The sequence below is a fragment of the Elgaria multicarinata genome, chromosome 11 (assembly GCF_023053635.1).
Source record: "Elgaria multicarinata webbii isolate HBS135686 ecotype San Diego chromosome 11, rElgMul1.1.pri, whole genome shotgun sequence".
Lineage (NCBI taxonomy): Eukaryota > Metazoa > Chordata > Lepidosauria > Squamata > Anguidae > Elgaria > Elgaria multicarinata.
This window is the reverse complement of record NC_086181.1, coordinates 44,368,188-44,381,115: the sequence shown is the minus strand read 5'-3', so window position 1 is coordinate 44,381,115 and position 12,928 is coordinate 44,368,188. Positions and strand designations below refer to the sequence as shown.

Here is a 12,928-nt window from a genome sequence, read left to right as displayed (position 1 = left end):
TCTGAACAGGCCCACTGACTGGCAGCGATTCTCCAGGATTTCTGACAGAAGTTTTTTCACCCTCCCTGGAAACACCAGGGACTTTCTGCAAGCAAAGCAGCGGTTTCTACCACCGAGCTACACGTAGTGTGATCATATGGAAAAGAGGACCGGGCTCCTGAATCTTTAACAGTTGTATTGAAAAGGGAATTTCAGCAGGTGTCCTTTGTACGCACGCAGCACCTGGCGAAATTCCCTCTTCATCACAACAGTTAAATCTGTAAGAACCCTGTCCTTTTGTATCTGGTCACTAGTATAGCTCCTGCAGCGTTAACTGTTGTGATGAAGAGGGAATTTCACCAGGTGCTGCATGCATAAAAAGGACACCTGCTGAAATTCTCTTTTCAATACAACTGTTAAAAATACAGGAGCCCGGTCCTCCTTTTCATCCTAGCTACAGCCCTTCCAGTATGGCTCCATATTTATGAACCTTATTTATGAGCTGCACTATAACTGTAAGAGACAAGTTTTAAATTGACACATTACAAGGACGATATATTTCAAGAAACACTGTTAATGTTCCAGCACACGTATTTCATCGTTTTCTTATGGTCTCGCAACGTTTTCCTTCTTCAGAGTTCCACTGGCAACCTTTAAGCTGAACCCCAGTTCCAAAAGAGTTTCGGACAATTTCCCGTTGAGAACCAGTAGTTGGATGGTCAGTGACCGGGCCGGAGAAACCAGGCCTTCTCTGTAGTGGCACCTGGACTGTAAAATGCCCTCTGTCCCTGTCTCCCTCTTTACCTGCATTTGAATGCATCATCCAGACATTTTTGTTCCAGCAGGCCTCCCATGTGCCCTCTAAATTGGCAAACATTAATGCTGACCGATGACTGTCTCATACCGTCCTGCTGCTGTGATTTTGTTTCAATGTTATTGTGGCCTTTTACTCCTTATCTTAAATGACATTTGATGCATTCTGTAGATTTTACTGAACCGTTTTGGCAATAATGTTATTAAAAAAAAGTAGGCTATAACATAATAAAAGTGCAAAAAGGGGAGAAACGAGTTCTCAAGACGCTGAACTTTTTATTTACTTTATATTAGGTTGAAAACCCTGACACATTTTGGCCTGTATTTTTGCTAGGCCTTCCTCAAGGGGCTATAAGCAATTAAAATGCATATTGTAAATACATATTATAAAACATGAAAGGAACAGCACATAGTAAAAATATATTCTTATTGTAAAATTAACGTATGGCCACAGGGGGGCTCTGTACATATGAAATAAGTTTAAAACATTTTTAAATTTAATAAATGAGGACAAAGCACTCTATATTTCAATATGTACATACACAACTTATTTTAACAAAAGAATATATGGTTACCTTACTTGTACTCCTCCCGTTTTTGCTTTTTATAACATATGGTAATAAACGTAGTAAATAATCACAATTTCTTTTCATTCCTAATATACAAGCTTCTTGAGCTCTTGCAATACATATGTGCGTGCCTGTCATCTGATGAAAGAAACCCTGCATGCAGTAGGGTGGATAAAAATCAATGGTTTTTTTTAAAAAAAAAAAGATTTTTTTTAAATTTAAAGTGGATTTTTTTAATTTAAATTGGATATTTTTAATAAAATTATTTTGAGGAAAATCTATGTAAAGATAGTTTTCTAATTATTATTATTATTATTATTATTATTATTATTATTATTATTATTATTTCTTACCCGCTTCTCCCTTTGGATCGAGGCAGGGAACAACATTAGTACAGGAATCAATACATCATAAAAATTATTGATTTTACATTAATCTGGGTAGACCTGCCGGAAAAGGCTAGTCTTCAAAGCTGCCTTAAAATCACAGAGAGAGTTAACTTTACAAATCTCCTCCGGCAGGCTGTTCCATAATCCAGGGGCGACAGAAGAAAAGGTCCTTAATGTATTTAAGATACGTTGTAGCCCAAAGGTTATTCATCATGAAATAAGGATTAGTTTTTAATTATGTAGCATGAGGCTGTATATTCGTGCAATGTTTGAATTTTTTGGTAAATGAATTCCATTAATCCATTTATTTATTTATTTATTACATTTATATACCGCCCCACAGCCGAAGCTCTCTGGGCGGTTCACAAAAGTTAAAAATAGTAAATGTGATGGTCTTCCACAGGCTTCTGTAAGATTATTGGGCAATTTTTCTGTCTAGAAGATACTATCACAGCTGCTTGGTTTTACAGTTCTCAAAACTGTGAATTTGTGTCTGCAGAGATCACAATCCCATTGTTCCTTTGCAAATCTATGTACACAGAAAGCCTCTTAGGTGCTTTCAAAAAACTCAATGAATTTAGAATGCACTTTTGAGGGGCGAGTCACATGATTAAATCGAGTCTTTTTAGTAGTGATTTAAATCGTGATTTAAATCAAATCTGCCCTGCGGTAAGCCGGAAAGTTCAGCCGACAGCCCCTAAGTTACCCACACCGTTATCTGGCCCTGCCTCCAACTCCTCACCTTGGAATTTGCCCCCTAACACCCCCCACCCTATGACTCCTTGCGCATGAGCTGTACAGTCCAGAGTCCAGGTAGACAAAACAATCCAGGTTGCCCCTTTACAACTGAGCTAAAGGAACCGAAGGAGGAAGAAAGAAAGAGAATCCTCTTCAGGGAAGAACCTACCAGTTCCTCCCTTGACACCATGGAGTACATAAATGCCTTGGCACCATCGACTTTGCTAAAGTGAGTACTGGAGGTGGGGGGGGGGCTGTGGAGAGGGACAGGCCGTAGGGGCTGGCTAGAGGCTTCTGGATACCTCCTGGGCACAAGGGATCACCTACCCACGTTTCCCACTCCTTGGCAGCCCTTTAGCAAAACCCACTTGCCTTCTCTTAACCATTAACTCACTCCCTCTAATAGCGAACACAGCTAGTGAGTGCCAACAAGATCAGTGGAGGCTGGTGGCTCCGATGTCAGTGGGGTGGTAAATCCGCTCCAGGTTTCAGACAGAATTCTAAAGGAGGTATCCGAGGTGTGAAGCATGATGCCGTGCTTCTGCACCTTGGATTTCCTTTGGAATTTTGACTGGTTCTGACTGAAACCCGGAGCGGATTCACTGCCCCGCGGACATCGGAGCCACCAGCCTTCACTGGACAGGATTATAACCAATATGGGGATACCAGGAAACAAAGAAGGCTATCAGCAAGCTTGGCAGGAGGACAAAAGATCTTGTAAGGGGAAAATGTAAGGGGCGAAACTCCCTAAAAACCTCTTCGTGGGCCACAGAATGCCAGCTGACTCTTGGTGGTGTGTGGTATGGTGGGGAGACCAGGGGGAGGGAGGAGGAATGGGATGGAATGGCGGAGTATCCTGGGAAAGGAATGGCTGGCTGGCCTCCTGAAAAGAAGCACTACGTGCTGCAACATTCTGTTGCAGGTGTCACTTGCATGCATGCATACATACGTGCATTATTCACAGAACACGAGGAATCCAATCCCAAATTTGAATTCACAGCCCTTTTACCTCATGAGGGATGTGAAGATAAAAAAAAAATCAGTTCACCCCATACTGAAATTGGAATGTTGTATGGCTGGTGGGTTGATTTGTAGGGACTAGCACCTTTATTCTCAAGCAACCCCCATGAATCCATCGTCAGACTCGTTTTGCCACCTCCTTCAGGTGGCAGGAGCCTGGAACTTGGACCCTGACATCAGCCGCCAGGGACCAGAAGAGGCTGCGATAAACACCTCCACGTAGCCCTGACACACCGTGCCTCTTTGAGGAATTCAGTTGTATGCCGCTTTAGGAACCAATCTTGGTTAGAAAGCAGAGTATAAATGCGACGCACAGGTGGAGAAAGTGCTAGATTAGTGGCAAAAGCTCTGTTTCTTGAGTGGGATAGTGGCCCTTTTCGCTGGATGTTTACACATGCTCTGGTGTGAGCAGGGCCGGTGCCAGACTGTTTTGCGCCCTAGGCAGGGGAGCTGCTTTCACCCCCCACCCCCACCCCAGCGTACCTAGGCACAGGGCACCATCTCGCCCACCCAGCCAAAGCGAAGCCAGGATGCTGCGGGGGGGGGGGGGCTTCGGAATGGTGCGCCCGGCCGGAAGCCACTCTGGGAGAGCGACTTCCAGGAGCGCCGTTCCGAAGCCGCCGTCCCCACCGCAGCATCCTGGCTTTGCTTTGGCTGGGCACCCACCCAGCTGAAGCAAAGCCAGGATGCTGGAGTGGGCAGGCGTGGCTTCGCTTCGGCTGGGTGGGCACCCAGCTGAAGTGAAGCCAGGACACGGGCGGGCGGGCGGGCGGCTTCGGAATGGCGTGCCTGGAAGCCGCCCTCTCAGAGCCGCTGTGGGAGAGCGGTTGCCGGGTGCGGCGTTCGGTGCCCCCTTACCTTGGCACTCTAGGCGGCTGCCTGAGTGGCCTCTATGGTAGCACCGGCCCTGGGTGTGAGCTATGTCACCCAGTTCAGGATCAGCCAAACGATCTCGCTCTGTCCTGCAGGTCAGTATCAAGTGCGGGCTCGGAACTCACCCGGCGGGTCTGGGCTCCGAGCCCCCCACCTCAGAGGCCGTTTCGAGTCTGCGACCACAAGCACAACATCCGCAAGGGAGTGACGGCAGGGACCTTGAAGGAGCTGCTGGTCAAGGTGAGCATTATCGCCTCCTGACAACTTCCCAAGCTCCTCCCGCTCCGGAGAACCAGAGCCGCTGCGTTGCACTTGGCTGGGCTCAAGACCCATAAGTAATCGTCTCAGCCTCAGTTTTCTCATCTGCGAAATGGGAACAGTGACCTAACTCACAGTGCGTTTGTGAGAGAAGCGCACCAGTTGAGGATGCAGGCCGTTGCAAATTATAGAGGGGTGGGTGGATTTATGCCACAATTTCATAGAAGTGCAGAAAAACAGCCCAGGAGAACTCTCATTTCCCCAAGAACCTCTGCTTCCACTGCAAATAAAAGCAAGTTTCTAGCCCCTTATGAATGCAAAGTAGTGCTTGGAAGAGTGTGAGACGAAAAGGATGGCTGAACAAGATTTCCAGTCAGCTAGAGCAGGTAGGGTTCCTTACCTGCTCCTCGTGATTAGCTAAACGATAATTAATTCTGAAAAATATAATAGCAGAGTACATTATGCATGAAGAGAGGCTAGTGAACCTGGTATGCTTCTGAACCTGGAAGCCCTATTGGTAAACTTCTCCTCCAAGTTGGTAGACTTCTCAGAGTTGGTAGCTGGACAACCATCTGTCAGGGATGCTTTCGAGTGGATTCCTGCACTGAGTTGGGGGTTGGACCCGATGGACATATAGGCCCCTTCCAACTCTACTATTCTATGATTCTTTCTTCTCCTCCATGAACTTGTCCAGTCTGAGCCAGTGGCTAGTGGGTAACCATGGGAGACGGCTGTGGCCTTCGTGTCCCTACTGATGGGCTTTTTCCCAGAAAGCATCTGGCTGACCACCTATGGGAAGCAGGCCACTTGACGAGATAGAACGTTGGTCAGATTATTATTATTATTATTATTATTATTATTATTATTATTAATTTATTTATATAGCACCATCAATGTACATGGTGCTGTACAGAGTAAAACAATAAATAGCAGGACCTGCCGCATAGGCTTACATTCTAATAAAATCATAATAAAACAATAAGAAGGGGAAGAGAATGCACCAAACAGGCACTGGGTAGGGTAAAACTAACAGTATAAAGTCAGAACAAAATCAAGTTTTATAAGCTTTAGGAAAAAGAAAAGTTTTTAGCTGAGCTGCGGTTGAATTTGTAGTTCTCAAATGTTCTGGAAGAGCGTTCCAGGCATAAGGGGCAGCAGAAGAAAATGGACGAAGCCGAGCAAGGGAAGTAGAGACCCTTGGGCAGGCGAGAAACATGGCATCAGAGGAGCGAAGAGCACGAGCGGGGCAATAGTGTGAGATGAGAGAGGAGAGATAGGAAGGAGCTAGACAGTGAAAAGCTTTGTAGGTCAACAGGAGAAGTTTATATTGGATTCTGAAGTGAATTGGAAGCCAATGAAGAGATTTCAGAAGTGGAGTTACATGGTCAGAGCGGCGAGCCAAGAAGATGATCTTAGCAGCAGAGTGGTGAACAGAAACCAATGAACTGATGTGAGAAGAAGGAAGGCCAGAGAGAAGAAGGTTGCAGTAGTCCAACCGAGAAATAACCAGTGCATGAACAAGAGTCTTGGCAGAAGAGACAGACAAAAATGATCGAATCTTGGCAATATTATACAGGAAAAAACGACAGGATTTAGCTACTGCCTCAATATGAGGAATAAAGGAGAGCGAGGAGTCAAATATAAAGCCAAGACTATGAGCTTCCTTGACTGGAGTAAGCGTAACATCATTGACAGTAAGAGAGAATGAGAGATGAGGAGAAGGTTTAGGAGGGAAAACAAGCAATTCAGTCTTTGCTATATTAAGTTTCAAACGACGATGAAGCAACCAAGCTGAGATATCTGAAAGACATGCCGAGATACGATCGTGAACATCAGGAGAAAGATCTGGAGATGAAAGATATAATTGTGTATCATCGGCATACAGATGATATTGGAGGCCATGAGATTGAATAAGATTACCCAAGGGCAACATGTATAAAGAAAACAAAAGCGGACCAAGCACCGAGCCTTGCGGAACTCCTACAGAAAGGGGAAAAGAAGAAGACGAGCTGCCATTAGCCAACACGCTGAAAGAGCGACCCGCTAGATAGGAGGCAAACCAGTTATAGACAGAGCCACAAAATCCAAGGTCATGAAGGGAATCTAAAAGAAGATCATGATCAACCGTGTCAAAGGCTGCAGTTAGATCAAGGAGAATAAAAACGGAATAATGGCCTTTAGACTTGGCAGTAAGAAGATCATTGGTAATGATCTAGCAAAAGATCCAACAAACATGTAAACTTTGGTCCATTTTCAGAGTTCACAACATTGAGCTTTTTAGGGTACAAAATACATAATTACCTTGGTGGTGACTTTAAAACACAGTCGGTCCTTAGCAGACAGAGACCCTGTTCAGACGGCACGCTAAGCCACGGTGGTGAAGCATTCTGAGCTAAACATTATGGCTTAGCGCAGCCTTCCTCAACCTGGGGCGCTCCAGATGTGTTGGACTGCATCTCCCAGAATGCCCCGGCTGGGGCATTCTGGGAGTTGTAGTCCAACACATCTGGAGCACCCCAGGTTGAGGAAGGCTGGCTAGCGTGTCATGTGAACCCTGCCTTCGGCTGCCATTCCTAACCATGGCGGCTACCTAACCACGATTTAAACATGCTCACTAACCATTTGCTGCAAAAGGGTTAGCGGCCTCACCCTGGCTTAGCGTGTTGTCTGAACAGTGTTCCTGACCCCCAAAACCTCCACTGATCCCTTTTCTTCTTACCCAGGCAAGGGAAACACTGCTCGTCTCCAGCATCATTTCCTTGGTTTTGGAGGAAGACGGCACCCTGGTGGAGACGGAGGAGTTCTTCGAGGTCCTGGACGATAACACAGCCCTGATGGTGCTAGAGAAAGGGCAGAAGTGGAGCCATGGCAAGGTGAGGAAGGGGGGGAGAAGGCAGGCCAGAAACGCAGCACCCAGGTTCCTCTGATGCGAAAGGTCAAGTAGGCCAGGTGTCTGAATGAAACATTAGCGGCTGCCCTTATACAGCATCAATGCAGCTCACTATTGCCTACAGCAGGAATGGGGGGGGGGGGTCCCTTCCCATTGAGCCACGAGAAAAGTCCATTGAAGATGGCAGTCAATGGTGGGTGGTGCCAGAGTCAAAAGCGGGTGGAGCACCTAGAGGTGCCGGGAATCGGACCCTGAATGCAAAGCTGGTGCTCTGCCATTTATTTATTTATTACATTTATATCCCGCCTTTTTTCCTCCAAGGAACCCAAGGCAGCGTACATAATCAAAATCCTCTCCATGTTATCCTGTGAGGTAGGTTGGGCTGAAAGTCTGTGAAAGGCCCAAAGTCACCCAGTGGGTTTCCATGGCCAAGTGGGGATTAGAACCCGGTTCTCCCGACTCCCAGGCCAACACCTTAGCCTCAGCCCTTCAGCCCTAAAACAGGGGTCAAGGGGGCAACTTGCAGCCCTCCAGATGTTTGGGCCTCCGGCCCCCATCATCCCTCACCTTGCTGATGGGAGTTGTAGGCTGAAACATCTGTAGGGGGTTCTCTGCTACAAGCAACTAACCGCTATATCAGCCTTCCTCAACCTGGGGCGCTCCAGAGGTGTTGGACTGCATCTCCCAGAATGCCCCAGCCAGCTGGCTGGGGCATTCTGGGAGTTGTAGTCCAACACCTCTGGAGCGCCCCAGGTTGAGGAAGGCTGTGCTATATGGTCCGAAGGCTTGCTTCTTCTGCAACGAAGGCTGCTAAATGCAGGGAAATGTATGTAGATTCCACTGCTGTGACTTGCCTGGGAGATTTGAAAATATGAGAAATGCATTCTTCTCTATGTTTACAATACCATGTATTTTATATGTAAAGCTTGCTATTGCAAGAATATGTTTCAGTTTCAATCTTTTGATTAATAATGGGAAGGGGCTGTAGCTCAGTGTGACAGAGCACATGCTTGGCATGCAGAAGGTTGCAGGTTCAATACCCGGCTTCTCCAGGTAGGGCTGAGGGGAAAACCCACCTGAAACCCTGGAAATCTGTTGCTGCCAGCCAGAGTTGACAATACTGGGCTACATGGACGAAGGCTCTGACTCCATATAAGGCAGCTTCCTATGCGCCTATTGTCACCTGGTTTTGTGTTGCTGTGGTCTAAGGACTGATGAATGAACGAATGACATTTGTGACATTCACCTGGAGGACCACAAGTTGCCCACCTCTGCCCTAGGAGTTGGAGAACAGTGTGTTGGGTCCATAAAAACATAAGGAGAGCCCTGATGCTGGATCAGACCAAGGGTCCATCTGGTCCGGCACTCACACAACGGCTGAGCAGCTGTTGACCAGGGACCCACAAGCAGGACATGGGTGCAACAGCACTCTCCCACCCATGTTCCCCAGCAATTGGTGCACACAGGCTTACTGCCTCTAGCACATAACCATGAGAGCTAGTAGCCATTGACAGCCTTCTCCTCCAGGACTTTATCCAAACCCCTTTTAAAGCCATCCAAACTCGATGGCCTTATAGGCCCCTTCCAACTCTACTGTTCTCTGATTCTATGGTAGCCATCACTACATCTTGTGGTAATGAATTCCCTAGTCTAACTCTGAGCTGTGTGAAGAAGTCCTTCCTTGGACCTGTCCTGAATCTCCCACCCATCAGCTTCATGGGAGGACCCCTTTGGGTTCTAGTATTAAGAGAGAGGGAGAAAAATGTCTCCCTATCCACATTCTCCAGCCCATGCATGATTTTGTACCCCTCCATCACGTCTCCCTGACCCTGAATCCAATATCAATCCACAACTACAGAGGCCTTCTTTGTGGACAACTGATTAGACACTAAATAAGAATTGCAAAAGGGAAGACCGAGGATGAGGATTGGGTAACGGATCAGAGCTCTGTAGGCCTTTCAGTGCCATGAAGTTTGTGGTTTATTTGTTCAGTCGCTTCCGACTCTTCGTGACTTCATGGACCAGCCAGTACTCATTTGTGTGGTCCAGATCCTGCATGTACAGGTTAACCAGGGGTGAGGAACAGGATTGCAGGTTTGACGGAAGCACCCCATTTGGACAATCAGGGCCGGTGCCAGACTATTTTGTGCCCTAGGCAAGGCGAGCTACTTGCACACACACCCAAATTGCGCGGAAGTCCGAACGTGTGCGCCGACTGGAGAGCTGGGACTGGCTCACTTCGATTTGGGACTGAGCCGTCTGGAATTCACCAGGACTTACTTCTGTGCGAACGCAACCCGCTATGCACCCTGGCGTCCCGATCCCCTCCGCACGTTTACTCGGGGGAATAAGGCTTCCGAGTAAGGAGGCATAGGCGGATCGGGCCGCACTGGTGCCTCCCGGCACAACGCTTTCTCGGATGCAAGTCCCGTTGATCCACGCGGGCAGGATCCGGAAGAGGGAGAGTTTGCCTTGCGAGGAGTCCACAAGTCTCTAGCTTTCCTGTGGAAAGGAAGAGGGAGTCCCACTTGCCCGCCTGCCTGGACATCACGGCCTGTTTGAGGAGAGAGGCGAGGCGACCCGGTGCCCTTTCCTCGGGAGTAAGGCAGAGGCTGGCTTGAGCCAGGGTCGAGCTCGCCACGTGCTTTTTCTTCTTCTGGCAGCAGCGGCCTCCCAGCTCTGGAAGGGCGGCTTCCGGGTGGCTAGAGCAGCTCTGGGAGGGCGGCTTCCAGGTGGAAGTCCGAACGTGGAGCCGCCCCACCTCCACCCCAGTGTCCCTGGCTTCGCTTCGGCTGGGTGGGCACGGAGCGCCATCTCGCCCGCCCAGGCCCAGCTGAATCCTTGGGCCAAGCCAGCCAGGCTCACAGTCAACAACGCACGTGAGTGCTGCGCTGCACGGCGCCCCTCTTAGCTTGGCACTCTAGGCGGCCACCGGAGTGGCCTCTATGGTAGCACCGGCCCTGTGAGCAATGAATACACATCTCCTTCATCGTCTGCTGTCTTTGATTCTCTCCCCACCCCACCCACACCCACCTGGCCTCTTCACCAGTTTTTTTACCACACTACTTGCAAATGATTGTTGGAAAAAGGCAGGACAGAAGAAGAACAAAGCCTCAAGGTGACTTTCAATTAAAATGATAACAACCCTAAAATACAATTTAAAACAAACCCTATGAAAAGCAGCAGATAAAACAGTAAAAACCAGCAATTAAAAGCTAAATTAGGAAGCAGGCAAAAGGCCACTTAAAAAAAGAACTTCAGCGGCATTAAAGGCACATGAAAACAGGACAGACTGCCCGGCACCAGAAAGATCATCACAAAGCCGTCTCTGGTCACTGCAGCACAAGCTGGTGGCCAACAGTGAGCAGCAAGGGCCAAGAAGCAGTGGCAAGGAAGGGGGGTGGATTTCACGCACTGGACCGAGCCCAGACTTTGTCTGGGGGCTCCTGGAAGATTCAGGAAGTGGAGGCTGGTGGCTCCGATGACAGTGGGGCGATGCATCTGCTCTGGATTTCAGTCAGAGCTGCATAGACGCTATCGGATAGCTTGTTTAGAGTTCTGCCTGAAACCCAGAGTGGATTCACCCCATCCCATTGATACTGGAGCCACCAGATCTACTAGGTCCAGGGCTTCACTTAAAGCTTGATCCCACTCTCTCTCTCTCTCTCTCACACACACACACACACAATCTCTATGGCTTCATTCAGAAGACACCTTAAACCATGGTTTAAACTATGGTGAATAAGGCTCATCTGCCCCTTGCATCCTTCCTTTCTCTGAGAGCTCTTGCAAAATGTTCTGCTCCTCCAATACACTGGGTCCTCCTCTCCCTCTCTCTCTCTCCCCATCCGACCCCTTCAGATGAGTGCTTAGACTCCACCTATTCCCATCCAACACATCTGGCATTTGGGAAGGCTGCATCAAGCCCTCTCCCCCTCCTCTTCCAGGTCCCAATCCTTTCACAACAGAAAATTAGAATCATCAGCTTTCAGAACGCCACACAGCTATTATCATCTCGTAATCCTTACAACAACCCTGCAAAGCAGATCAGCGTTACTCTGGACATATTGCTGACGGAGTAGGAGGCAGGGGAGAACCGAGGCTCAGAAAGAGCAGCTTGCCTGAACTTATCTTAGTGGATTTATTGCACAGGAAAGATCTGAACTGGAGACTTCTCAATTTACCTCTCAGCCTCTTCACCACAGCCTCCCAACACTCCTTTAGTTCATCTCTGAACAGCTCCCCGCCGTTTTCTAGAACTGAACAAAGACTGAGCCCTCAACCTCTCTTATCTGCATAACCCTAACCTTTTCCTTGCCTTCCAACACAGGGCGGCAGCCGGTCGTACGCACTCAGCCGGGACAAGCCCCGAAACAGCCGAGACATCGCCCGCATCACCTTCGACGTCTACAAACTCAACCCCCGTGACCTCTTCGGCAGCCTCAACGTGTCTGCCACTTTCTACGGCCTCTACTCCATGAGCTGCGACTTCAAGTGCCTGGGACCCAAGAAGGTGCTGAGGTGAGCCCTCACTACCGCTCCCATGTGCCCCCCTCCCCCCAGGAGAAGAGGCACAAAGACACCCTTGGGAGAAAGTTGAGGGGAAAGACAGGCCAAAGGAATATCATAGAATCATAGAATAGCAGAGTTGGAAGGGGCCTACAAGGCCATCGAGTCCAACCCCCTGCTCAATGCAGGAATCCACCCTAAAGCATCCCCGACAGATGGCTGCCCAGCTGCCTCTTGAAGGCCTCTAGGGTGAGAGAGCCCACAACCTCCCTAGGTAACGGATTCCATTGTCCTACTGCTCTAACAGTCAGGAAGTTTTTCCTGATGTCCAGCTGGCGATCATCTTATCTCATCTTTCTTAGACAGAAAAGCAACTCATAAAACACTAATATAAACCAGTAGCAGGGAAAGTATGACCCCCCCCTCCAGATGTGGACTGCAACTCCCATCACCCTAGCCAGCACAGCCAATGAAGGGTGAGGTTGGGAGCCGAATCCAACATCATCTGGAAGACGGCACGTTCCTTGTCCCTGTAGTAAATGAACTAAACTCTTCTCCGTTTCCTTGCTCTAAGGGAGATCCTGCGAGTGGTGTCCTCCATCATGCAAGGCGTCGGGCACATCCTCCTGGGCACCTCCCACTACATCCGCCGCCTTTTGGAGGGTGGCGACAGCTGGCACCCGCACGCCAGGGTGAGAAGCTACGAAGACTGACACCGCCCTCCCCTGCAGGACCGGGGCAAGGAGATTCCTTTCCGCATCCTGTGTCCCGCCCACCCTTCCGCTGCCGAACAAATCTCAGGGCCGTAATATGACTTGGGACACTGATTAAAAACGGTATTTAAAACAAACAAATGTGGAGGACCTTGAACCAGGAGTGGCTTCTTCTCC

General features: G+C 48.6%; 1 protein-coding gene across 1 annotated transcript; it reads left to right on the top strand.

The window, feature by feature from the left end:
- Positions 1-2,541: 2,541 nt before the first annotated feature.
- CIDEB (cell death inducing DFFA like effector b) lies at positions 2,542-12,892 on the top strand. The gene is made up of 5 exons (XM_063137323.1): positions 2,542-2,717; positions 4,477-4,621; positions 7,363-7,512; positions 11,860-12,050; positions 12,613-12,892. The coding sequence occupies exons 1-5, from the start codon at positions 2,677-2,679 to the stop codon at positions 12,749-12,751; spliced, it is 666 nt and encodes a 221-aa protein (XP_062993393.1). The 5' UTR covers positions 2,542-2,676; the 3' UTR covers positions 12,752-12,892.
- The last annotated feature ends 36 nt before the right edge of the window (positions 12,893-12,928 follow it).